The sequence below is a fragment of the Anolis sagrei genome, chromosome 2 (genome assembly GCF_037176765.1).
Source record: "Anolis sagrei isolate rAnoSag1 chromosome 2, rAnoSag1.mat, whole genome shotgun sequence".
Classification (NCBI taxonomy): domain Eukaryota; kingdom Metazoa; phylum Chordata; class Lepidosauria; order Squamata; family Dactyloidae; genus Anolis; species Anolis sagrei.
This window is the reverse complement of record NC_090022.1, coordinates 3,567,245-3,594,441: the sequence shown is the minus strand read 5'-3', so window position 1 is coordinate 3,594,441 and position 27,197 is coordinate 3,567,245. Positions and strand designations below refer to the sequence as shown.

The 27,197-nt window shown below is 42.0% G+C and overlaps 2 protein-coding genes across 2 annotated transcripts in view; one reads left to right on the top strand and one right to left on the bottom strand.

Moving 5' to 3' along the window:
* Window positions 1–6,936, bottom strand: part of LOC132765839 (zinc finger protein 850-like) — a 49,819-nt gene extending 42,883 nt beyond the window's left edge. The window contains exons 1-2 of the mRNA XM_067463248.1: window positions 6,864–6,936; window positions 923–1,035 (exon numbers count right to left, since the gene is read on the bottom strand). Coding sequence (XP_067319349.1) covers window positions 923–1,035; window positions 6,864–6,930 — 180 coding nt within the window. The 5' untranslated portion in view covers window positions 6,931–6,936. The remainder of the gene's footprint in view (window positions 1–922; window positions 1,036–6,863) is intronic.
* A 4-nt stretch (window positions 6,937–6,940) lies between these two features.
* Window positions 6,941–26,866, top strand: LOC132766182 (zinc finger protein 585A-like). Its single transcript, XM_067465007.1, has 6 exons — window positions 6,941–7,008; window positions 12,395–12,461; window positions 14,344–14,468; window positions 18,677–18,803; window positions 18,986–19,072; window positions 23,347–26,866. Exons 3-6 carry the CDS (start codon window positions 14,352–14,354, stop codon window positions 25,788–25,790), a joined length of 2,775 nt encoding a protein of 924 aa, XP_067321108.1. The 5' UTR covers window positions 6,941–7,008; window positions 12,395–12,461; window positions 14,344–14,351; the 3' UTR covers window positions 25,791–26,866.
* Window positions 26,867–27,197: the final 331 nt, after the last annotated feature.

The following is a 27,197-nucleotide window of genomic DNA, read 5'->3' as shown; positions in this document are numbered from 1 at the left end:
AGATGTAATATAGATGTGCTATAATATAGGGATACGATATAATTTGTTGTTGTTCATTCGACCTCATGGACCAGCCCACACCAGAGCTCCCTGTCGGCCGTCACCACCCCCATACAATATATTATAGAAATAGATATACAATATTATATAATAATGTAATGTAGATATAGATATTATAGAGATAGATATAATATAGATCAGGGGTCCTCAAACTAAGGCCCAAGGGCCGGATACGGCCCTCCAAGGTAATTTACCCGGCCCTCACTCAGGGTCAACCTAAGTCTGAAATGACTTGAAAGCACACAACAACAACAACAACAACCCTATCTCATCAGCCAAATCAGGCCTACACTTTCCATTGAAATACTAGTAAGTTTATATTTGTTAAAATTGTTCTTCATTTTAATAATTGTATTGTTTTAATGTATGTTTTGCACTACAAATAAGATATGTGCAGTGTGCATAGGAATTCATTCGTATTTTTTCAAATTATAATCCGGCCCTCCAACAGTTTGAGGGACTGTGACCTGGCCCTCTGTTTACAAAGTTTGAGGACCCTTGATATAGATAAATATACAAATAGATACAGATGTGCTATAATATAGAGATAAGATATAATATAGATATTATATATAGTATATACATATATAGATATAATATAGAGATAATATAACAAAAATATAGAGATAATATAATGTAGAAATAGATATACTATAGAGACATATATAAGACATAATATAGAGATAGATATAATTATCTCTGTATTATATCTATCTCTATATTATGTCTTATATCTGGGTTGTTGTTGTTGTTGTTAATATTATTAATATTACTATTATTATTATTATTATTATTATTATTATTATTATCCTTCCTGCAGTTGCCACAATGAGAAAAGCCAGAGAGCTTTCCGCTTCCTCACCGGGTTCCCTTGGGATCCTCTTGCAAGACCCCAAAGAAGGGGGACGGGGGGCTCCATGGTGGCCCTTTCTCCCCGATCCTGAACGAGGGCGCGTCCGGATGCCATTTCCCAACCTGTGGAAAAGACAGGAAGAAATAAAACAATATTGGTCCCATGTCTCTGGACTGTCCAGACAACGATGGAATATATTTTTGCCTTAATTACTGTATTTCAGTATGAATCTCAAGTCAATACAGAATTTACGGTATGGTGATAGTAAGGAGTGTAGTACGAATTAGGGCTATTTTTAATAGTACTCAAGTCCCATATTATAAAATGTTGGCAAAACTATTATTATTATTCACTTTCCTTTCCTAAAAGGGACTCTAAACTCAGACAAAAATAGACACATCGAAACATTTACTCATAGGGAGCATTACTGTGTTTTCAGTAGATCAGGTGGATCCTAGAGCCAAATCCTTGAAGATATGGTGTTCCCATATTATTATTACGATCTTTATTATTATTATTATTATTATTATTATTATTATCGTCACTAGTAGTATTATTTAGTTTTCTTTTTTATTACTCGTATTATTCTCTATGGTAATATTATTTAGTTTATTATTACTTTGTTGTTGCTGTTACTATTACTAGTAGTATGAGTATTATAACTAGTAGTGTTATTTAGTTTATTATTGCTATTACTACTAGTATTATTTAGTTTATTTCTATTTATTCCTATTATTACATTAGTATCATTTAGTTTATTATTGCTTTGTTGTTCTTACCATTATTAGTATTGTTATTATCATTAGAATTATTTAATTATTACTATTACTACTATTTAGTTTATTATTAGTATTATTGCTATTATTATTATCTATAGTAGTATTAGTTTATTACCTTGCTGTTGTTATTACCGTCACTATTTGTATTATCAAGAGTAGTATTATTACAATTGCTATTACTACTAGTATTATTTAGTTTATTATTTATTACTATGACTACTTGCATTATCCATAGGAGTATTAATTTATTTATTATTACTAGTGGTATTATTTAGTTCATTATTATTATTATTGATTACTATTGTCACTAGTAGTATTACTTAGTTTATTACAATTACTACTAGTATCATTTAGTTTGTTATTCTTATTACTATTAATGATCATTAAAGTTTATTACCATCACTATTTGTATTATCAAGAGTAGTATTATTACAATTGCTATTACTACTAGTATTATTTAGTTTATTATTTATTACTATGACTACTTGCATTATCCATAGCAGGATTAATTAATTTATTATTATTAGTGGTATTATTTAGTTCATTATTACTATTACTATTGATTATTATTGTCACTAGTAGTATTATTTAGTTTATTACAATTACTACTAGTATCATTTAGTTTGTTATTCTTATTACTATTAATGATAATTAAAGTTTATTACCTTATTGTTGTTATTACCGTCACTATTTGTATTATCAATAGCAGTATTATTACAATTGCTATTACTACTAGTATTATTTAGTTTATTATTACTATGACTACTTGCATTATCCATAGCAGTATTAAATTATTTATTATTATTAGTGGTATTATTTAGTTCATTATTACTGTTACTATTGATTATTATTGTCACTAGTAGTATTATTTAGTTTATTACAATTACTACTAGTATCATTTAGTTTGTTATTCTTATTACTATTAACGATAATTAAAGTTTATTACCTTACTGTTGTTATTACCGTCACTATTTGTATTATCAATAGCAGTATTATTACAATTGCTATTACTACTAGTATTATTTCGTTTATTATTTATTACTATGACTACTTGCATTATCCATAGCAGTATTAATTTATTTATTATTACTAGTGGTATTATTTAGTTCATTATTATTACTATTATCGATTACTATTGTCATTAGTAGTATTATTTAGTTTATTACAATTACTACTAGTATAATTTAATTTGTTATTATTTATTAATATTAATTATAATTAATTATTATCTAGAGTAGAATTGTTTAGTGTAATTATCTTGCTGTTATTACTACTAGTATTATTAGCACTAGTAGTATTGCTTTGTTTATTATTACTAATACTATTAATTAGTTTTTTTTATTATTTATTACTATTATTAGCCCTCGGTGGCGCCATGGGGCCGGCAGGACTGCTGACTGACAGATCGGTGGTTCGAATCCAGGGAGAGTGGGTTGAGCTCCCTTTGTCAGCTCAAGCTTCCCTTGCAGGGACATGAGGGAAGCCTCTCACAGGATGGTAACACATCCGGGCATCCCCTGAGCAAGTCCTTGCAGAAGGCCAGTTCTCTCACACCAGAAGTGACTTGTAGTTTCTCAAGTCACTCCTGACATGCAATAATAATACTATTATTGCTTATGATTATCTATAGTTGCATTTAGTTTATTACTTTGCTGGTGTTTTTATTATTACTACTAGTATTATCATCATCACTAGTAATATTATTTGGTTTATTATTATTATTATTATTACTACTACTACTACTACTACTACTGCCCAGTTTTTCTCTCTTCAATGAGACTCAAAGCAACATACATCGGTCCCAGAGATTATATGTCTTCATTCCTCTCTTTCCCTTCTGTTTCTTTTTCTGGGATGTGTATTCTTTTGACTGGATTTCAAACTCCACCATATGCCTGGTTTTTGTTTTTGTGTATTTTGATACGTATTCTGTGGAGGTATGTTTTAATATGTGTATCTTATGGGGTGTTTTAAAATGATTACGTGTCCTTCAAAAAAAGCAGCTTTTCGGGAGCAGAGTGGGTTTTCTATACAAATGGAAACTAATCTAATTTGGACCGTTATTTGGTGCTTACCTTAATAATATTGCAGGATGGAGGCACACAACAACAACAACAAATATATATACATACACACACACACACAGAGAATATATATATGAAGAGCTGGGCATGTTTAGCCTGAAGAAGAGAAGGCTGAGAGGAGATATGATAGCCATGTATAATAAATATGTGAGAGGAAGCCACAGGGAGGAGGGAACAAGCTTGTTTTCTCCTTCCATGGAGACTAGGACGCAATGGGACAATGGCTTCAAACTACAAGAGAGGAGATTCCATCTGAACATGAGGAAGAACTTCCTGACTGTGAGAGCCGTTCAGCAGTGGAACTCTCTGCCCCAGAGGGAGTGTGGTGGAGGCTCCTTCTTTGGAAGCTTTTAAGCAGAGGCTGGATGGCCATCTGTCAGGGGTGCTTTGAATGCAATATTCCTGCTTCTTGGCAGAATGGGGTTGGACTGGATGGCCCAGGAGGTCTCTTCCAACTCTTTGATTCTAGGATTCTATATATACACACCCATATACACAACAATATATATATATATATAGTATACATATATACACTATATATATATATATGCACACAATATAGTCGGAAGCGACTGAACGAATAAACAACACAATATATAGAGTATATATATATATATATATATATATATATATAAAAACTATATATATATAGACAGACACACCCCAACAGTACGGTATATATATAGAGAGAGGGGGGAGATAGACACATACTATATATATAGAGAGAGAGAGAGAGAGAGAAAGAGAGGGGGGGAGACTCTGAGTGTTTACGTGTACATATATATATATATATATATATATATATATATAATAAATATATATATGCATGCACACACAACAAAAATACATATAGAGAGCGAATATGTATATATATATGTGTGTGTGTGTAAGCAATATACACAATATATATAGAAAGGAGGAGTGTTTATAATATATATATATATATATATATACACACACACATAGACATATATGTACATATATATACACACAACAATAATAAATACACACACTATATATATATATATATACAGACAACATATATATAGTGTGAATATATAAATATATATACACACAACAATGTATATACAAGGTGTATATATGTACATACATATATACAATATATACACAATAATAATAAATATACACACACAATATACAGACAACATATATATATATATAGTGTGTATATATTATAAACACAACAACCATCATAAATATACACACACAACAATAGAGAGGTATATCTATAAATAAATATATATACACAAGATATATACAGAGTGCATAGATAGATATAGATAGATAGATAGAGATAGATATAGATAGATAGTCTATACACATACACCACCTTTTACCTCAACATCTACACAAATGACCAGCCGCTGCCAGAAGGGACAGAGAGTTTCATCTATGCTGATGATCGTGCCATTACCGCTCAAGCAGGGAGCTTTGAGATGGTAGAACAGAAGCTCTCCGAAGCTCTTACTGCCTATTACAGGGAAAACCAGTTGATTCCCAACCCATCTAAAACACAGACATGTGCCTTTCATCTCAAGAACAGACAAGCATCCCGAGCTCTGAGGATTATTACCTGGGAAGGAATCCCACTGGAGCATTGCAGCGCACCCAAATACCTGGGAGTCACTCTGGACCGTGCTCTGACCTACAAGAAGCACTGCCTGAACATCAAGCAAAAAGTGGGTGCTAGAAACAATATCATACGAAAGCTGACTGGCACAACCTGGGGATCACAACCAGACACAGTGAAGACATCTGCCCTTGGGCTGTGCTACTCTGCTGCTGAGTATGCATGCCCAGTGTGGAACACATCTCACCACACTAAAACAGTGGATGTGGCTCTTAATGAGACATGCCGCATTATCACGGGGTGTCTGCGCCCCACACCACTGGAGAAATTACGCTGCTTAGCTGGTATTGCACCACCTGACATCCGCCGGGAAGTAGCAGCCAATAGTGAAAGGACCAAGGCAGAGACATCTCCAGCTCATCCCTTGTTTGGGTATCAGACAGCACGCCAACGACTTAAATCTAGACATAGTTTTCCTAAGATCTACAGAGACACTCGCTGGAACACCCCAGCAAGCGAGAGTCCAAAAGTGGCAGGCTCAAACCCAGAACCTCAACCAATGGCTGATACCAAATGAGAGACTCCCCCCTGGGCACACAGAGGACTGGGCCACTTGGAAGGCGCTGAACAGACTGCGCTCTGGCACCATGAGATGCAGAGCCAACCTCAAGAAATGGGGCCACCAAGTGGAGTCCACGACATGCGAGTGCGGAGAAGAGCAAACCACTGACCACCTGCTGCAATGCAACCTGAGCCCTGCCACATGATGCACAAGGGAGGACCTCCTTGCGGCAACACCAGAGGCACTCCAAGGGGCCAGATACTGGTCAAAGGACATTTACTCAACTACCAAACTCACAAGTTTTGTATTTTTCTGTCTGTTTGCTTTGTTCTGTTAGAAATGTAATATATAATGGACTGGTTTTATTTATTATTTATTTGCTGCATTTGTTGACCGCCGTTCTCAGCCCTTTAGGGCGACTCACGGCGGTGTACAACATATAAAAGACAATTTACAATAAAGCACGACAAAAAAATCAACATATCACTAATACACACTAATATAATTACACTAAAATAATCCGCTCCGTCTTATCGTAGAATCATGGTTGCTCTGACATGACATATATATATATATATATATATATATATATATAGTGTGTATATATTATAAACACAACAACAATCATAAATATACACACACAACAATAGAGAGGTATATCTATAAATAAATATATATACACAAGATATATACAGAGTGCATAGATAGAGAGATAGATAGATAGATATAGATAGATAGATAGATAGATAGATATAGATAGATAGTCTATACACATACACCACTTTGTATGCACCTTGTATACACCACCTTGTATGCACCTTTGTCTGCATAGATAGATATAGATAGATATCTATAGATAGAAAGATAGATAGATAGATAGATAGATAGATGGTATATACACACACACCACCTTTTTTCCTCTTCTACCTTTCACCTCTCTTGCCTGTCTTGCTCCCCTTCCAGCCAGAGGGGAAGTCCCGCCCCCTTGTGCAGTGAGGCATTGTGGGAGTTGGAGTCCAAAACAACCCCTCCTCCCTAACGTCACTTCCGGAGGGCAGGAGCAAGACACAGGAAAGCAGGTGAGAAGAGAGGGGACTAGGCCTGGATCACAACAACAATAACAATAATAGTAACAAAGGCTCCTAGGCCGCTTTCCTATGGACTCTTTTCAAGCCAGGTCTCATCCTTCTGGGGCAAGGAGCTCTTGTCTGCTGGAGCCAGGTGTGAATGTTTCAACTGACCACCTTCATTAGCATTTGAAGGCCTGACTGAGCCTGGGGGAATCTTCTGTTGAGAGGTGTTAAGATGTGCCTGGTTGAGAACACAGAAATGCTGGAACACACCAACAACCACCATGTCAGACTATACAGAGAAGCCATTGAAATCCACAAGAAGCATGTGGACAATTCAACAGAAAGGAAGAGACCATGAAAATGAACAAAATCTGGCTACCAGTATTAAAAAACTCTAAAATTACAACAACGAAACAGCAGAGAGGAAACAAACAGGCACATCTTAACACCTCTCAACATAAGGACATCTCTCTCAACAAAAGTTTGCCCCAGGCTCTGTCAGACCATTATATGCTAATCAAGGTAGTCAGTTGAAACATTCACACCTAGCTCCTTATATATTATTTTAATATATTATATATGCTGCAACTTACAATATTATTATAGTATTATTTTAATACATTAGTATATAGTATTATTTTAATGCATTATATATTACATATGCTACAACTTATTTCTCTGGTTGAACTAGTCTGCAGTGCCTTTCATGTTCCTTGACTCCTTCAGCAGACAAGAGTCCTTTGTCCCACCCTGGTCATTCCACAGATATATAAACCCATTTTCCTACTTCCAACAGACTTCACTACCTCTGAGGATGCTTGCCATAGATGCAGGCGAAACGTCAGGAGAGAATGCCTCTAGACCATGGCCCTATAGCCCAAAAAACCCCACAAGAACCTAATAATAATAATAATAATAATAATAATAATAATGTGCTGAAGAAGCAGTATGTATTATTAATTTATTACATTATGTTATTATAATTTATACCAGGCCTGGGCAGACTTGAAATATACACAAAGACAATAAGAAAACAGAATATCATTTATATATATATATATATATATATATATATATACACACACACACACACACACACACACATATTGGTCTGGATGAGGGCAAACAAATTGAAATTGAATCCAGACAAGACAGAGGTCCTCCTGGTCAGTCGCAAGGCCGAACAGGGCATAGGGTTAGAACCTGTGTTGGACGGGGTTACACTCCCCCTGAAAACGCTTTGATCCGTTCTGGTCTGGACACCATATTAAGGGCAGTCTCTGAGGATGTAACACGAGCACCTGCTTGTCCAATTTTGATGGATTCATTTCAATTGGTGAAGCCCGAGGATGTGGACAAGATACTTGGAGGAATGAGGCCTACCACGTCCATCCTAGACCCCTGCCCATCCTGGCTTCTGAAGGAGGCCAGAGGGGGATTGGCCGAGTGGGTGAAGGTGGTGGTTAATGCCTCCCTTCGGGAAGGCAGAATTCCAGCGAGCTTAAAACAAGCTGTAATAAAACCGCTGTTGAAGAAACCATCACTGGATCCCACTAAATTTGACAACTTTCGGCCCGTTTCCAATCTTCCCTTCTTGGGCAAAGTCATGGAAAGCGTGGTGGCCTCACAACTCCAGGTATTCTTGGGAGACACGGATTATCTGGATCCGGCACAGTCTGGTTTCAGACCGGGACATGGAACCGAGACAGTCTTGGTCGCCTTAGTGGATGATCTGCGCCGGGAGCTCGACAGGGGGAGTGTGTCCCTGTTGGTGCTTCTGGACCTCTCAGCGGCCTTCGATACCGTCGACCACGGTATCCTTCTGGAACACCTCGCGGGAATGGGTCTTGGAGGTACTGTTTTGCAGTGGCTCCGCTCATTCCTCGAGGGCCGGTCTCAGAAGGTGTTACTGGGAGACTCCTGTTCAACCCCACAACCTTTGTCTTTTGGGGTTCCTCAGGGTTCAATACTGTCTCCCATGTTGTTTAACATCTACATGAAGCCGCTGGGTGAGATCATCCGGAGTTTCGGGGTACGGTGTCATCTGTACGCAGATGATGTCCAACTCTGTCACTCCTTCCCACCTGCTACTAAGGAGGCTGTCGAGATCCTGAACCGGTGCTTGGCCGCTGTAACGGTCTGGATGAGGGCGAACAAATTGAAATTGAATCCAGACAAGACAGAGGTACTCCTAGTCAGTCGCAAGGCCGAAAAGGGCATAGGGTTACAGCCTGTGCTGGATGGGGTTACACTCCCCCTGAAGACGCAGGTTCGCAGTTTGGGTGTGACCCTGGACTCATCGCTGAGCCTGGAACCCCAGGTTTCGGCAGTGACCAGGGGAGCATTTGCACAGCTAAAGCTTGTGCGCCAGCTGCGCCCGTACCTTGGGAAGTCTGACTTGGCCACGGTAGTCCACTCTGGTTACATCCCGTATAGACTACTGCAACGCTCTCTATGTGGGGTTGCCTTTGAAGACTGCTCAGAAGCTCCAACTAGTCCAACGCTCGGCAGCCATGATTGTAACAGGAACAGAGCGCAGGGAGCATACAACCCCCCTGTTGCGCCAACTCCATTGGCTACCAATCAAAGTGCGGGTGTTGGCCTTTAAAGCCCTAAACGGTTCCGGCCAAAGTTACCTATCCGACCGCATCTCTGCCTATGAACCCACCAGGACTTTGAGATCTTCCGGGGAGACCCTGCTCTCGATCCCGCCTGCTTCTCAAGCACGGCTGGCAGGAACGAGATACGGCCTTCTCGGTGGTGGCTCTCCAGCTGTGGAACGCCCTTCCTATGGACATTAGACTAGCACCATCTCTAATGGCATTCCGCAAAAAAGTGAAGACCTGGCTGTTTGAGCAGGCGTTCGAATAATTAGTGCAATGATTGGTTAATGAACACTGGAATGGAACAATGGATGACGAATCTGGATCGTGTTTTTGATGACGAGACGATAATGAATGGTTATTGTAGTAATTGTTATTAATTATGTAATGTGTTAGGTTATTAACTGTTTTTTACACTGTAGCATTGAATTTTTGCTGTTCTTATTTGTTGTGAACCACTGTGAGTCGCCTTCGGGCTGAGAACAGCGGTATATAAGTAAGGTAAATAAATAAATAAAATAAATATTGCTATTGTTTTTATTATTATGTGTCCCCTGGCAGGCGTTGCTGTGGCCCAGCCTGGTGATCAGGAAAATAAAGTAATGAGAAAGTTGTTGGCTTTCTAATCTATGTCATGCCTTGATGCTGGAGGGTAAACTGTATTTCTTCTTGTCTCTCTCTCTCTCTAGCTATATAAATAAAAATGTAATGTTCAATGTATTGACAAAGGCTTTCATGGCTGGAATCGCTAGGTTCTTGTGGGTTTTTCCGGGCTGTATGGCCATGGTCTAGAGGCATTCTCTCCTGACGTTTCGCCTGCATCTATGGCAAGCATCCTCAGAGGTAGTGAGGTCTGTTGGAACTAGGAAAAAGGGTTTATATATCTGTGGAAGGATGTCCAGGGTGGGACAAAGGACTCTTGTCTGCTGAAGGAGTCAAGGAACATGAAAGAGTGTGTACATATATACACACTATTGACAGATTAGAGAGATGGCCCAACATTAACAAAATGAAGTTCAACAGTGACAAATGCAAGATACTCCACTTTGGCAGGAAAAACGAAATGCAAAGATACAGAATGGGGGACGATGCCTGGCTCGAGAGCAGTACGTGTGAAAAAGATCTTGGAGTCCTCGTGGACAACAAGTTAAACATGAGCCAACAATGTGATGTGGCGGCAAAAAAAGCCAATGGGATTTTGGCCTGCATCAAGAGGAGCCTAGTGTCTAGATCTAGGGAAGTCATACTCCCCATGCTCTATTCTGCTTTGGTCAGACCACACCTGGAATATTATGTCCAATTCTGGGCACCACAATTCAAGAGAGATATTGACTCTAAGCTGGAATGTGTCCAGAGGAGGGCGACTAAAATGATAAAAGGTCTGGAGAACAAGCCCTATGAGGAGCGGCTTAAGGAGCTGGGCATGTTTAGCCTGAAGAAGAGAAGGCTGAGAGGAGATATGATAGCCATGTATAAATATGTGAGAGGAAGTCATAAGGAGGAGGGAGCAAGCTTGTTTTCTGCTTCCTTGGAGACTAGGACGCAATGGAACAATGGCTTCAAACTACAAGAGAGGAGATTCCATCTGAACATGAGGAAGAACTTCCTGACTGTGAGAGCCATTCAGCCGTGGAACTCTCTGCCCCGGAGTGTGGTGGAGGCTCCTTCTTGGGAAGCTTTGAAGCAGAGGCTGGATGGCCATCTGTCAGGGGTGATTTGAATGCAACATTCCTGCTTTTTGGCAGAATGGGGTTCGACTGGATGGCCCAGGAGGTCTCTTCCAGCTGTTTGATTCTAGGATTCTTTGATTCTTCTCTCTCTCTCTCTCTCTCTATATATATAAATAAAAATGTAATGTTCAATGTGTTGTCAAAGGCTTTCATGGCTGGAATCACTAGGTTCTTGTGGGTTTTTCCGGGCTATATGGCCATGGCCTAGAGGCATTTTCTCCTGACGTTTCGCCTGCATCTATGACAAGCATCCTCAGAGGTAGTGAGGTCTGTTGGAACCAGGAAAAAGGGTTTATATATCTGTGGAATGACCGGGGTGGGGCAAAGGACTCTTGTCTGCTGAAGGAGTCAAGGAACATGAAAGGCACTGCAGACTAGTTCAACCAGAGAAATAAGTTGTAGCATATGTAATATATAATGTATTAAAATAATACTATATACTAATGTATTAAAATAATACTATAATAATATTGTAAGTTGCAGCATATATAATATATAATGTATTAAAATAATATATAAGGTAAAGGTAAAGGTAAAGGGTAGTCCCCTGACATTAAGTCCAGTCATGTCTGACTCTGGGGTGTGGTGCTCATCTCCATTTCTAAGCCGAAGAGCCAGCGTTGTCCGTAGACACCTCCTAGTTCATGTGGCCACAGGCATGACTGCATGGAGCACCGTTACCTTCCTGCCGGAGCGGTACCTATTGATCTACTCACATTTGCATGTTTTCGAACTGCTAGGTTGGCAGAAGCTAGGGCTGACAGCGGAAGCTCAAGCCGCTCCCCGGAATCGAACCTGCGACCTTTTGATCAACAAGCTCAGCAGCTCAGTGCTTTAACCCACTGCGCCACCGGAGGCTCCCAAAATAATATATAATTATATAATATATACAACATTAACAAAATATGTAATATATTAGTATTATTACATTACAATGTTATATATACAATTGACACATATGAATTTTATATTAATAACAATCCTCATATAATTCATAGTCCCTTTATTGATAGGAAGTTGAATACTCTGAATGAAATAAACACTTTGGCTCCTTTTCAGATCACAGAATCCTTTCACCGGCAAGACAAAGATCTTCAAATCAAAAGAGGCCTTTGGAATTTAGCTGGTGAGTGACATGCCACACACACACACACACACACACACACACAAACACTAGCCGTCCCCTGCCATGTGTTGCTGTGGCCCAGTCTGTATATATGTGTTTTGTGCATGTATGTATGTGTATATGTGTATATATGTGGTTTTGTGCATGCGTTGTAATATATATATATGTGTGTGTGTGTGTGTGTGTATGTGGTTTTGAGGTCTCTTTCACTGTGTTTTTCAGTGTTTTTATGAGTGATGGTCACTCGCTGGCCTGAGAGGTGTCTTGTGTCCAAATTTGGTGTCCATTCGTCCAGTGGTTTTTGAATTATATTAATCCCACAAACGAACATTACATTTTTATTTATATAGATACACTATTCTTGATATGTGTGTGTGTGTGTGTATGTGTGTATTGTTGTTTATTTGTTCAGTTGCTTCCGACTCTTCGTGACCTCATGGACCAGTCTGCGCCAGAGCTCCTTGTTGGCTGTCACCACTCCCAGCTCCTTCCAAGTCAAGCTAGTCACTACAAGGATATATATATATACACACACACACACGTGTGTGTGTGTGTGTGTGTGTGTGTGTTTGTTTGTGTGTGTGTGTGAGAACGGCAGGGGTGAGAAGGGCAGGGTACAAATGCCTGAAATAAATAAATAAGTGTGTGTGTGTGTGTATATATATAAATGTAATGTTAGTTTGTGGGATTAGCATAATTCAAAAACCATTGGACGAATTGACACCAAATTTGGACACAAGACACCTCTCAGGCCAATGAGTGACCATCACCCATAAAAACTCTGAAAAACATAGCAGAAGAGACTTAAAAAGCCAAAAAAATCCCAAAAAATTACAACGCATGTGCAAAACCACTTATATATACACAGACACACATATATACACACATATATGCATATACACACACAAAGCACATACACAGAAAGGAAGGAAGGAAGAAGGAAGGAGAGAAGGAAAGAAAGAAAGGGCAGAGAAGGAAGGAGGAAGAGAAAGAGGGAAAGAAGGAGGGAAGGAGAGAAAGAAGGAAAGAAAGAAGGGTAGAGAAGGAAGGAAGGAGAGAAGGTGGGAGAGGAGGGAGAGACAGAGGGAAAGAAAGGAAGGAAGAGAAGGAAGGAGGAAGAGAAAGAGGGAAAGAAGGAGGGAAGGAGAGAAAGAAGGAAAGAAAGAAGGGTAGAGAAGGAAGGAAGGAGAGAAGGTGGGAGAGGAGGGAGAGACAGAGGGAAAGAAAGGAAGGAAGAGAAGGAAGGAGGGAGAAAAAGAGGGAAAGAAGGAGGGAAGGAGAGAAAGAAGGAAAGAAAGAAGGGTAGAGAAGGAAGGAAGGAGAGGAGGTGGGAGAGGAGGGAGAGACAGAGGGAAAGAAAGGAAGGAAGAGAAGGAAGGAGGAAGAGAAAGAGGGAAAGAAGGAGGGAAGGAGAGAAAGAAGGAAAGAAAGAAGGGTAGAGAAGGAAGGAAGGAGAAAAGGTGGGAGAGGAGGGAGAGACAAGAGGGAAAGAAAGGAAGGAAGAGAAGGAGGGAGAGAAAGAGGGAAAGAAGGAGAGAAGGAAAGAAAGAAAGGTAGAGAAGGAGGGAAGGAGAGAAGGAAATAAAAAAGTGAAAGAAGGAAGGAAGGAGAAAAGGAACAAAAGAGAGAAAGAGGGAAGGAAGGAGACAAGGAAGGATGGAACCAAAGAACAAAGGAAGCGAGAAAAGAAACAGGTAGAGAAGGAAGAAAGAAGAAGAGAAAGAAAAAGAGGGAAGGAAGGAAAGAGGGAGGGAGGGAAGGAGAGAAAGAAAAAAGGAGAGAAAGAGGGAGGGAAGGTTGGCCACAGCAACTTGTGGCTGGTACAGCTAGGGTGTGTGTGTGTGTGTATTTCAATTCAGCTTCTGTTCTCTCCTCTCTTCAGGTTGCGAAATGGCTTCGAAGGCCCTCTCCAGATGTCCTTTTGTTCAGGATTTGGAGGAAAGGGCCACAACGGAGACCCCTGACCCCCTTATTTGGGGTCTCACTGGAGGATCTCAAGGGAACCTGGTGAGAAAGCAGAAAGCTCTCTAGCTTCTCTCTTTGTGACAAATGCAGGAAGGATGATGATGATGATAATAATAACAACAACAACAACAACAACAACAACAACCCCTATATCAGGCATGGGCAAACTTGGGCCCTTTGCCTATTAGGAATTATGGAAGTTGCTGTGCAAAACACCTGGAGGGCTCCTGCCTGATATATATGTCAAAATAAGATATTTCTACCCCGCCTTTCTCCGCAAGTGGCTTACAACATGTACACCATACCATACAAAATTAAAACATAATTGCCAAAGTTAAACCAGAGATAAATTAATTTCATCAATAATGAACAAAATCTGGCTACCAATATTAAAAAACTCTAAAATTACAACAGAGAGTAAACAATCAGGCACATCTAATCACCTCTCAACAAAAGATTCCCCCAGGCACTGCCAAGCCATCAAATGCTAATCAAGGTGGTCAGTTGAAACATTCACTCCTAGCTCCAGCAGACAAGAGTCCTTTGTCCCACCCTGGTCATTCCACAGATATATAAACCCCTTTTCCTAGTTCCAACAAGCCTCACTACCTCTGAGGATGCTTGCCATAGATGCAGGCGAAACGTCAGGAGAGAATGCCTCTAGAACATGGCCATATATCCCGGAAAAACCTACAACAACTTAATATAACCCAATGCCACCTCCCTAGTATAAAACCCCTTCGAACCTTAAATACACAGCCGCCTTGCATCTCCTTGTGCAGAGAAAAAGCAGGGTATAGATTAATATAACAATAATAATTATAATAATTATAATAATAGACTCCTCCCCCGAGCAGCACCTGCCGCATCCATGCTTTTGACCTTCTGCAGGCTGATCATATCAATCAAATGAAATAATAGCATAAAATAATAATATAATAACATAAAATAATGTATTTATTTATCGTGTCAGGAGCAAACCAAATAGTTGTGTTGCATTTTTAACAAATAAACAAACAAAACACAAAGTTTGCAAGCTTGGTAGTTGATTAAATGTCCTTTGACCAGTATCTGGCCACTTGGAGTGCCTCTGGTGTTGCCGCAAGGAGGTCCTCCCTTGTGCATGTGGCGGGGCTCAGGGTGCATTGCAGCAGGTGGTCAGTGGTTTGCTCCTCTCCGCACTCGCATGTCGTGGATTCCACTTTGTGGCCCCATTTCTGAAGGTTGGCTCTGCATCTTGTGGTGCCAGAGTGCAGAGTTCAGCGCCTTCCAGTCGCCCAGGGGGGAGTCTCTCATTTGGTATCAGCCATTGGTTGAGGTGCTGGGTTTGAGCCTGCCACTTTTGGACTCTCGCTTGCTGAGGTGTTCCAGCGAGTGTCTCTGTAGATCTTAGAAAACTATGTCTTGATTTAAGTCGTTGACGTGCTGGCTGATACCCAAACAGGGGATGAGTTGGAGAGTCCCTGCCTTGGTCCCTTCACTATTGGCTGCTACTTCCCGGCGGATGTCAGGTGGTGCAATACCGGCTAAGCAGTGTAATTTCTCCAGTGGTGTAGGGCGCAGACACCCCGTGATAATGCTGCATGTCTCATTAAGAGCCACATCCACTGTTTTAGCGTGGTGAGATGTGTTCCACACTGGGCATGCGTACTCAGCAGCAGAGTAGCACAGCGCAAGGGCAGATGTCTTCACTGTGTCTGGTTGTGATCCCCAGGTTGTGCTTTGCGTGGGCAGACTTAATAATAACATAACACAATATACTAAAATAATAATATAATAAAGGACTGTATTTGTTGAAAGCTCATAAATGAAACCATACTTGTTCCTCTGGATATGAGGACTGGGTGATATTGCACATGCATAGAGGTGCCATTGCTGTACATGGAGCTTTGCGACAAAACAGTACAGCCTCCCAGCGAAGAGAAGGCATTTTGCACCTCATTCTGCTTTGCTCAGGCTTCCCTTGGAATAAGGCAGCACCTAATTTAAGAAGATATCGACTAGCTAAAATATGTCCAGAGGATTGTGACTAAATGGGCCATGGTTTGGAAACCCCAAAGCCTTCTGGGAAAGGAGTCTGGGTGCTGAGTATTATTATTATTATTAATGTATTAATAATAATGATAACAATAATGGTAATAATTGTGATATGAAATCTGAACGCATTTCCTCCTATGAGCCAGCTAGGGTGTTAAGATTGTCTGGGGAGGCCCTGCTCTTAATAACAATAAATAATAATAATAATAATAATAATAATGATAACAATGATACTAATAATCGTGATATGAAATCCAAACACATCTCCTCCTATGAACCACCTAGGATGTTAAGATCGTCTGGGGAAGCCCTACTCTTAATAAATAATAATAATAATAATGATAATAATTATAACAATAACAATAATAATTATGATATGAAATCTGAACATATCTCCTCCTATGAACCAGCTAGTGTCAAGACCCAGATGTTTGCAAACAATGCCAGACACAAAATAAAGGTTCAAACATGGTACCGAGACAGCTTTGGTCGCCTTAGTCGATGATCTGTGCCGGGAGCTCGACAGGGGGAGTGTGTCCCTGTTGGTGCTGCTGGACCTCTCAGCGGCCTTCGATACCGTCGACCACGGTATCCTTCTGGGACGCCTCGCGGGGATGGGCCTTGGAGGGACTGTTTTGCAGTGGCTCCGCTCATTCCTTGAGGGTCGGTCTCAGAAGGTGTTACTGGGAGACTCCTGTTCAACCCCACAACCTTTGTCTTGTGGGGTTCCTCAGGGTTCAATATTATCTCCCATGTTGTTCAACATCTACATGAAGCCGCTGGGTGAGATCATCCGGAGTTTCGGGGTACGGTGACATCTGTACACAGATGATGTCCAACTCTGTCACTCCTTCCCTCCTGCTACTAAGGAGGCTGCCGAGGTCCTGAACCGGTGCTTGGCCGCTGTGACGGTCTGGATGGGGGCGAACAAATTGAAATTGAATCCAGACAAGACAGAGGCACTCCTGGTCAGTCGTAAGGCCGAACAGGGTATAGGGTTACAGCCTGTGTTGGATGGGGTCGCACTCCCCCTGAAGACGCAGGTTCACAGTTTGGGTGTGACCCTGGACTCATCGCTGAGCCTGGAACCCCAGGTTTCGGCGGTGACCAGGGGAGCATTCGCACAGTTAAAACTCGTGCGCCAACTGCGCCCGTACCTTGGGAAGTCTGACTTGGCCACGGTAGTCCACGCTCTGGTTACATCCCGTTTAGACTACTGCAACGCTCTCTACGTGGGGTTGCCTTTGAAGATGGCTCGGAAGCTCCAATTAGTCCAACGGTCGGCAGCCAAGATACTAACTGGAGCGGAGCGCAGGGAGCACACAACTCCTCTGCTGCACCAGCTCCACTGGCTGCCGATTTGCTACCGGGCTGAATTCAAAGTGCTGGCGTTGGCCTTTAAAGCCCTAAACGGTTCTGGCCCAACCTACCTATCCGAACGTATCTCGGCCTATCAGCCCACCAGGACCCTAAGATCTTCTGGGGAGGCCTTGCTCTCTATCCCGCCTGCTTCACAGGTGCGGCTGGCGGGGACGAGAGACAGGGCCTTTTCTGTGGTGGCCCCTCGGCTCTGGAACGCCCTTCCCATGGAGGTAAGATCAGCCTCCTCGCTGATGGTATTCCGAAAAAGACTAAAAACGTGGATGTTCAAGCAGGCATTTGGTTAATTCGGTGCAATGAATGTGTCGACTACGGATTGGTAATATGGATGATGCAATTGGACCACGATTTTAGTTAGGAGATGTATTGGATTGTGATTTATGTGAAATATTGTGTATTATGTTTTTTACGGTTTTAATTGTATACTGTGTACTGTATATTCTGTTGTAAACCGCGTTGAGTCGCCAGTTAGGCTGAGAAACGGCGGTATACAAGGACAGTAAATAAATAAATAAATAAATAAACACAGCTTTATTGAAAGCAAAAGAACCAAAAACGCACTTAACAGCAGTGCAGAAGGTCCAATGAGTAATTTGGCACCAAAAATGAGTCCATAGGGCAAACTGAAATATAATCTGGATTATAGTGTAGACTCTTAATCCAGATTAAACTAAAAATCCCACAATTGTGGGAGTAGAAGTCCAAAACACCTGGAGGACCAAAGTTGGTCCATGCCCACCCTATAGTGTCACCCATTTGGCATTTGTGGGCCTTCTTTGGAGGTAGTTGTCTCCTGAAACACCTTTCTATTCGTTCTTCTCCCCACCTTGTAGGTCCGTGTCTCCTTTGCGGAGGTGGTGGTGCTCTTCTCCAAGGCGGAGTGGGGCCTCTTGGGTCCGGAGCAGAGGCGTCTCTACAAGGAGGTCATGATGGAGAACTACGGCCTCACTGCCTCCCTGGGTGAGGAGACCAGGAGATGATACACAATGGCCGTTATACGCAGAGGGGATGGACCCCTCATGTCACAGAAGGTGGATTGGATATGGGGAATGAATCACAAGTAACCTTGAAGTGAAGACGGAAATATCCTGGGGAAGACATAGAATAACTTGAGTATTTTTTGCTGCCTGTTTCTCTGGCAGGATCCCCGAAGCCGGCCCTCATTTCCCGCCTGGAGGATGGAGGAGACCCCTTCGACCTGGGATCGATGGACGGGGACAGCCCTGCAGGTAATGGAGGTCCATGTGTTTATGAGGTGGGACAGAGTGAATGTTTTGGTCACGTCCACAAGATGCACACAGCCAATTCGTCTTCCGGATGTCAAAGACTTGAGTGCATGCTTCCTTTGGGACTATAAATAGTTGAGTCGGTACTGATTTGGAGCTGATTGGGTTGTTTACAAAGGCATCCTGTAAACAACTGGCTTTTTGGGGACTTCCTGTCACCTTCATGTCCTCTTCTTAATGATGACCGCCGTATAGTCATCACTAAGAAGAGTTTTTGGGGATGATAGTGTACTCCCTGAATTGCTACCAGAGGGATTTGGGGCTTGAAAACAACTGGGCACCTGGCCCAGCTGCGAGACTTAATGAGCAAATAGAGAGGCGAGAGGAAATTAGTCAAAACAGACAGGCCGAACAGTGCCTTTGGCGTTCTGCCAGGCTCCAACAGAAAAAGATAAGGGGATTTCAAGTAATAATAACATTACAAAAGTTATTGATCTTATATTGCAAAACTTTTCCATGATATATAGTAGGGAAGTGAGGGTGAAGGAGATGATTGATTCATGCTTTTGTTGTTAGCAATTCAATGTATTTTAACACATCTATCTATCTATATATATAAAACTGCTCTGTGCATAATGAGTACCTTAAAAACAAAAGAACCAATGAATGAAATCACACCAAATTTGGCAACAAAACGTCTCACAACACCAGGAGTGACCATCACTCAAAAATTATGATTTTGTCATTTGGGAGTTGTAGTTGCTGGGATTTATAGTTCACATACAATCAAAGAGCATTCTGAACCCCACCAATGATGGAATTGAACCAAACTTGGCACACAGAACTTCCATGACCAAAAGAAAATATTGGAAGGGTTTGGTGGGCATTGACCTTGAGTTTGGGATGTGTAGTTCACCTACATCCAGAGAGCACTGTGGACTCAAACAATGATGGATCTGGACCAAACTTGGTACAAGCACTCAGTACGCCCAAATAGGAACACAGATGGAGTTTGGGGGAAATAGACCTTGACATTTGGGAGTTGTAGTCACTGGGATTCACAGTTCACCTACAATCAAAGAGCATTCTGAACCCCACCAATGACAGAATCGGGGGAAACATCCCACACAGAACCCCCGTGACCAACAGAAAATACTTAAGGCCATCCAATCCAACTCCCTTCATCAGGGCAAGAAAACGTAATCAAAGTCCTCCTGACAAAGAGCCATCCAGCCACATAGATATATTTATTTATTTATTTACTTTGCTTCTATACGGCTGTATCTCAAGCCCGAAGGCGACTCACAGCGGTTCACAAACAGTAAAAACAGTAGAAACAGCAGTGGTTCCATACAACATATAACAATTGACTTAACACATTATCCATAAATTACCAATAAGCAATTACAATGCACAATTATTACGAAAAACAACCGTACCCAATCTTCTCATCATCCAAGCGTAGTCCAGGTTCGTCGTCCATTGTTCCATTCCTATGTTCCATTACCAGATTGCACTAAATTACTCAAACGCCTGCACAAACATCCAGGTCTTCACCTTTTTGCGGAATACCATTAGAGATGGTGCTAGTCTAATGTCCGTAGGAAGGGCGTTCCACAGCCGAGGAGCCACCACCGAGAAGGCCCTATCTCTCGTCCCCGCCAGCCGAGCTTGAGAAGCAGGCGGGATCGAGAGCAGGGTCTCCCCGGAAGATCTCAAAGTCCTGGTGGGTTCATAGGCAGAGATGCGGTCAGATAGGTAGCTTGGGCCGGAACCGTTTAGGGCTTTAAAGGCCAACGCCAGCACTTATAGATAGATAGATATGATTCACACACACACACACACACACACACAGAAATAGTGTCATAGATTTGAAAGGGACCCTTAAAGAAGAACAATGATATGTTGCATGTTCCAGGGTGGGCAAACCAGACACTCTCCACATCAACACTGACAAAGACACAGCAAGAAAGACTGTTTACCCACAAGCAGAAAGACATGACATAAATTAGAAACCGACACTTTCTCATTACTTTATTTTCCAGATCAACAGACTGGGCCACAGCAAGGCCTGGCAGGGGACAGCTAGTATCTAATAAATCATCAGGAGAGAGGAGGGTGTTACATCCAGTTTTTTTTTTTTGGTCTCTCTTACCCTAACATTCATTGTTTACACTACTAAAGGTTTGGAAATCAGTTTAACTTCCAATTCCTGAGTGCGTGGAATACCTTAACGAGGGGATAAAAGTTCCTAGTATGGGAAATATAGTCAGATGAAGCATCGTTGGAATCAAGCGTAGTTCTTGTCCTTTGTTTCATGGAAGCTTTACTTGGAAGATTCTTGTGTAAGTATTTGTTGTTCATGGTTTGGACTTTTCGAATGTATGAATGCCTATTCATGCTTTGGATTAATGTTTCCTGTTTTTCCTGAATTATATTAGAGAAGTGTGTCCTTTGTTTTTATGGACTTTGCTGACGTTTACTCTGGACTATTTTTGCTTCTGCTTATCTTCTTACCTAATTGGGTTTACCTATTTCTTTAAAGTGCTTTTTACTTGCTGCTTTTTAATTACCGTATATACTCGAGTATAAGCCGACCCGAATATAAGCCGAGGCACCTAATTTTAACACAAAAAATGGGGAAATGGATTGACTTGAATATAACCTGAGGGTGGGAAATGCAGCAGCTACTGGTAAACAGATACCAATAAAATTATATTGATTTAGGCATCAGTAGGTGAAATGTAAAGCCAATTAGCTTCCGAGCACAATTCAAAGTGCTGGTGTTGACCTATAAAGCCCTAAACGACTCCGGCCCTGTTTACCTCTCTGAACGTATTCTCCCCTACGTACCATCAAGACTACTAAGATCATCTGGAGAGGCCCTGCTCTCGGTCCCACCGGCCTTGCAAGCGCGCCTGGTGGGGACGAGGGACAGGGCCTTCTCAGTGGTGGCCCCGCGACTTTGGAACTCTCTCCCTCTGGAGGCCAGAACCGCCCCATCCATCCTAACATTTAGGAAACAGGTGAAGACGTGGCTGTGGAGTCAGGCCTTCGATGAATGAGGACCCTGGATGGAAGTTGAGGTAGATCCATCTTAATAGGACGACTGACCACTGTAGTTTCATATATAGTGTTTTTAAAGTTGTTTTTGTAATTGTGATATATGATATTTTAATGAGTGTATATGTTTTTTATGGCTGGAAACCGGGCTGAGTCCCTCGATGAGGTTGAGAAGCTCGGTATAGAAAACTGTGAAATAAATAAATAAATAAATAAATAAATGTTTTTGAATATTTACATAAAAACTGTAATTCAAGATAAGACTGTCCAACTCTGCTTAAACCATTATTCTAACCTTCTTCAATGTAAATATGCTTACATGTCCTCCAATAATGATAAATAGAGTAAAATAATAATAATAATAATAATAATAATAATAATAATAATAATAGAGTAAAACAATGGAATGTAGTAATTGTCAGGATAATTGCAAATATTATATGTATGTTTTTCAATGTGTTAATAATGTAATTCAAGATGGTTTCAGTCATGTTCATTTTTGTTCATTCGTGTAGTAGATTATTATCGTTATAGGCCAGAGAGTTAAGACCTTGGCTAAAGTTAGATAAGACTTTTCCTTTGCCCTGAGAAGAAAAGGGAGTTAACCAGCTAGGAGACAGATAAGACAGGAGGGCAGATGTTTCTTTGTCTGTGTGTTTAGTCCTGTACTTTTGTCAGTCGCCATTTTTTCATCTGCAAGATGTCGTCGCTTATGAAAATGCTGTCAGTAAAGTTTGTTGTTTTTGAAAGTAAAGAAGACTGCAATGTGATAACTGAGTCTGTGTGTTTTGGAAACCTCAAGTCCGCTGTGCCAGACCAGAGGGTCTCACTCTGATAGTAATAATAGAGTAAAATAATAAATGTAATAATAACAATACAGTAAAATAATAAATGTAACAATATCAATAATAAATAGAGTAAAACAATAAATGTAATAATAACAACAATAATAAAATAATAAATATAATAATAATAACAACATAGTAAAATAATAAATGACATTGTCTCGAGTATAAACCGGAGGAGACTTTTTCAGCCAAAAAGTACTGAAAAACTAGGCTTATACTCGAGTATATACATTATCTTCATTAAAAGAGTTGTTTTCCCATCAACGCTGTTGTGTTTACAGTCAGAGGGCTTTTCCTGTCCTGGAGTGCAACACTGTTTTCCATATTCAGTGGCTAATGAGATTTTTCTTTCCCTTTTTGGTCCAGGAGGTGACGAGGAAGAAAACATGTTTCCCCCAGAGGCAACCAGGCACAAAGCAGGAAAAGACAGATTAGGAAGTGAACCGAATGTCCAAAGGGACCGATCCAAGAAAGGAAAGAAGAAGCCATCGACTTCTCAGAGGGCCAAGAATAGTGAAACCCAGGACCCTCCGGAAAGTCACCACCAAGCGTGTCCTGTCTGCGGGAAGCTGTTCAGATTTAAATCTCAGTTCGTTATCCACTGGAGAGTCCACTCAGGGGAGAAGCCCTACAAATGCACAGACTGTGGGAAGAGCTTTGGCCAGCTCTCGTGCTTACATTCGCACCAAAAGCTCCACTCCGGGAAACCCTATAAATGCCTGGAATGTGGAAAGAGCTTTATCAAAAGGTCTGCCCTTACAATACATGAAAGAGTCCACACAGGAGAGAAACCGTATCAGTGCATGGAGTGCAGGAAGAGCTTCACGGCAAATTCCGCTCTTGTGGTACATCAGAGGAAACACACAGGAGACGGGCATTATCAGTGCGTGGAATGTGGAATGAACTTCACGGCTAACTGTGCCCTGAGAATCCATCAGAGGAAGCACGTAGGAGAGAAACCGTATCAGTGCACAGAATGCGAAACGAGTCTCCCTAATAAGAAAGCCTTCACTAGGCACCAAAGAACTTGCCGAGGGGATAAACCCTACAAATGCATGGAATGTGGGAAGAGCTTCAGGTGGTCCCACAATCTGCGTTCGCATCAAAGGACTCACACAGGGGAGAAACCCCATCGATGCATGTTTTGCGGCAAAGGGTTTATCGATAGCGGCTCATGTATTAAACACCAAAGGATCCACACAGGGGAGAAACCCTATAAATGTATGGAGTGTGGGAAGGCCTTTGTGAGCAGTGGGTCGTGTCTGAAACACGAAAGGACCCACACAGGGGAGAAACCCTATCCGTGCGCAGAATGTGGGAGGAGGTTCACTCAGCGGGAAAGTCTGTACGCACATCAAAGGACTCATGTCGGAGAGAAGCCGTTCAAGTGCTTGGAGTGTGGGAAGAGTTTCAGCCAGAGTAGCCACCTGACTTTACACCAGAGAACTCACACGGGAGAGGAACCACGTCAGTGCAAAGAGTGTGGAAATGGATTGTGCGATTGCAGTACTTTGCAGGAAGCAACCCACACAGGGGATCAACCTTATAAATGCGTGGAGTGTGGAATGAGCTGCAGAAAGGGGGAATGCGCTAGCCGTCAAAGAAGCCACGTCGGGGAGCGACCCTATCAATGCGTGGAATGTGGAAGGAGCTTCAATCAACGCGAAAGCCTCCATGCGCATCAGAGGACCCACACCGGAGAGAAACCATTCAGGTGCTCGGAATGTGGGAAAGGCTTCAACCAGAGTGGCAACCTGACTCTGCACAGGAGAACCCACACCGGGGAAAAACCGTACCAGTGCACCGAGTGCGGAAAGCGGTTCAGTAACCGCAGCACATTGAAGATGCATGAAAGGATCCACACTGGGGAGCGGCCTTATAAATGCGTGGAGTGTGGGAAGAGCTTCAGCCGGAGCGAGATTCTGATTGTACACCAAAGGACCCACACCGGGGAGAAACCCTTTAAATGCACGGATTGTGGGAAGAGCTTCAGTCGGAGCGGAAGCTTGACGGTGCATCAACGGATCCACACAGGGGAGAAACCGTTCAAATGCTTGGAATGTGGGAAGGGCTTCAATCGGAGCAGGAACCTGGCTGTACACCAAAAAAGCCACGCAGGGGAGAAACCTTGCGCGGATTGTGGAACGAGTGGCCATCCTAAAGGAGAATGCACAAGCCGTCCAAAAACATTCACAGGGGAGAAACCCCACAAATGCACGGAGTGTGGAAAGGACTTCAGCGAACGCGGTTTGTGGCTCAAACACCAACGAACTCACACAGGGGAGAAACCGTACAAATGTATGGAATGTGGGAAGACCTTTGGAGATAGCGAGTCATGTATCGCACATGAAAGGACGCACACGGGGGAGAAACCACATGAGTGCATGGAATGCGGGAGGAGGTTCACCCAGCGTGGGAGCCTCCATTTGCATCAAAGGACCCACACGGGAGAGAAGCCCTTCAAATGCATGGAGTGTGGGAAGAGCTTCAGCCAGAGTGGGAACCTTACTCTGCACCAGAGAACCCACACAGGGGAGAAGCCCTTCCAGTGCATGGAGTGCGGGAAAGGCTTCACGAATGGCAGCTCGTTGAAGGTGCATCAGCGGACCCACACAGGGGAGAAGCCTTATAAATGCCTGGAATGCGGGAAGGGTTTCATTGATAGTGGGTCATGCACTAGGCATCAAAAAACTCACTCGGGGGAGAAGCCACAAAAGGGTTCCAGGTGGCCGGGATCACTCAACTCCCCTGCATCAACAGCTTTGTCGGATGCCAATTTGCTTCCGGAGACAATTGGCCATGACTTATAAAGAGCTATATGACTTCTGTCCAGGATATCTGATAAGTCATATCCTATTCTACCTATATACCTGGTTATTGAGATGCTTAGGAGGGACAAAATAGAGTTAGATGGCATGTTGGCCAAGTTTTGCTAGAAAAGGAAGCTGGGTTGCCATTTATTTATTTATTTATCGTGTCAGGAGCAACCAGACATTTGTATTACATTTTTAACAAAACAAACAAACAGACAAAACACAAAGTTTGCAAGCTTGGTGGTTGATTAAATGTCCTTTGCCCAGTCTCTGGCCCCTTGGAGTGCCTCTGGTGTTGCCGCAAGAAGGTCCTCCATTGTGCATGTGGCAGGGCTCAGGTTGCATTGCAGCAGGTGGTCAGTGGTTTGTTCCTCTCCACACTCGCATGTCGTGGACTCCACTTTGTGGCCCCATTTCTTGAGGTTGGCTCTGCATCACGTGGTGCCAGAGCGCAGTCTGTTCAGCGCGTTCCAAGTCGCCCAGTTTTCTGTGTGCCCAGGGGGGAGTCTCTCATTTGGTATCAGCCATTGGTTGAGGTTCTGGGTTTGAGCCTGCCACTTTTGGACTCTCGCTTGCTGAGGTGTTCCAGATCTTAGAAAACAATTTCTTGATTTAAGTCGTTGACATGCTGGCTGATACCCAAACAGGGAATGGGTCAGAGATGTCACTACCTTAGTCCTTTCAACGCCTTAGTTGCCATTAGTCATGTGCATTCGGGGTAAACCTTGATCTGTTTCATGTCCCAGCTTTCAGTGGGGGCCTTGATTCATTTTGACTGAGCCTCGCAAAATCGGGAGGGCAGGTAGTGTTCCCTCGCTACTTCGCAGTTCACTTTTAGCAGACTCACTGCTTCGCGGTTTTCAAAAAATATTAATTTAAAATATATATTGTGATTTTTTTGCTGTTTTGCGGGTTTTTGCCGCCAAGACGCTTTCCCTCCTCAGTCCTCCTTCCCACCCTCCTGAAGGGCCTTTCCTTCTTTTCCTTCATTTTATTATAAGTTTATAAAGACTTAAAATAGTGTATAATTACTAAAATAATGTATAAATATTAAAATAAATATAGCATCCCTACATCGCGGTTTTTCACTTATTGCGGGAGATCTTGGAATGTAACCCCTGCAATAAGTGAAGGAACACTCCATTTGTTTTACGTTTTCAGTGCTGAAAGATCCATTTTCTGTATTGTTGAAGGCTTTCATGGCTGGAATCACTGTAGTTTTTTTCGGGCTATATGGCCATGGTCTAGAGGCATTCTCTCCTGATGTTTCGCCTGCATCTTTTTTAAGCATCCTCAGAGGTAGTGAGGTGACTCTGAGGATGCTTGCCATAGATGCAGGCGAAACGTCAGGAGAGAATGCCTCTAGACCATGGCCATATAGCCCGAAAAAACCTACTACAACCC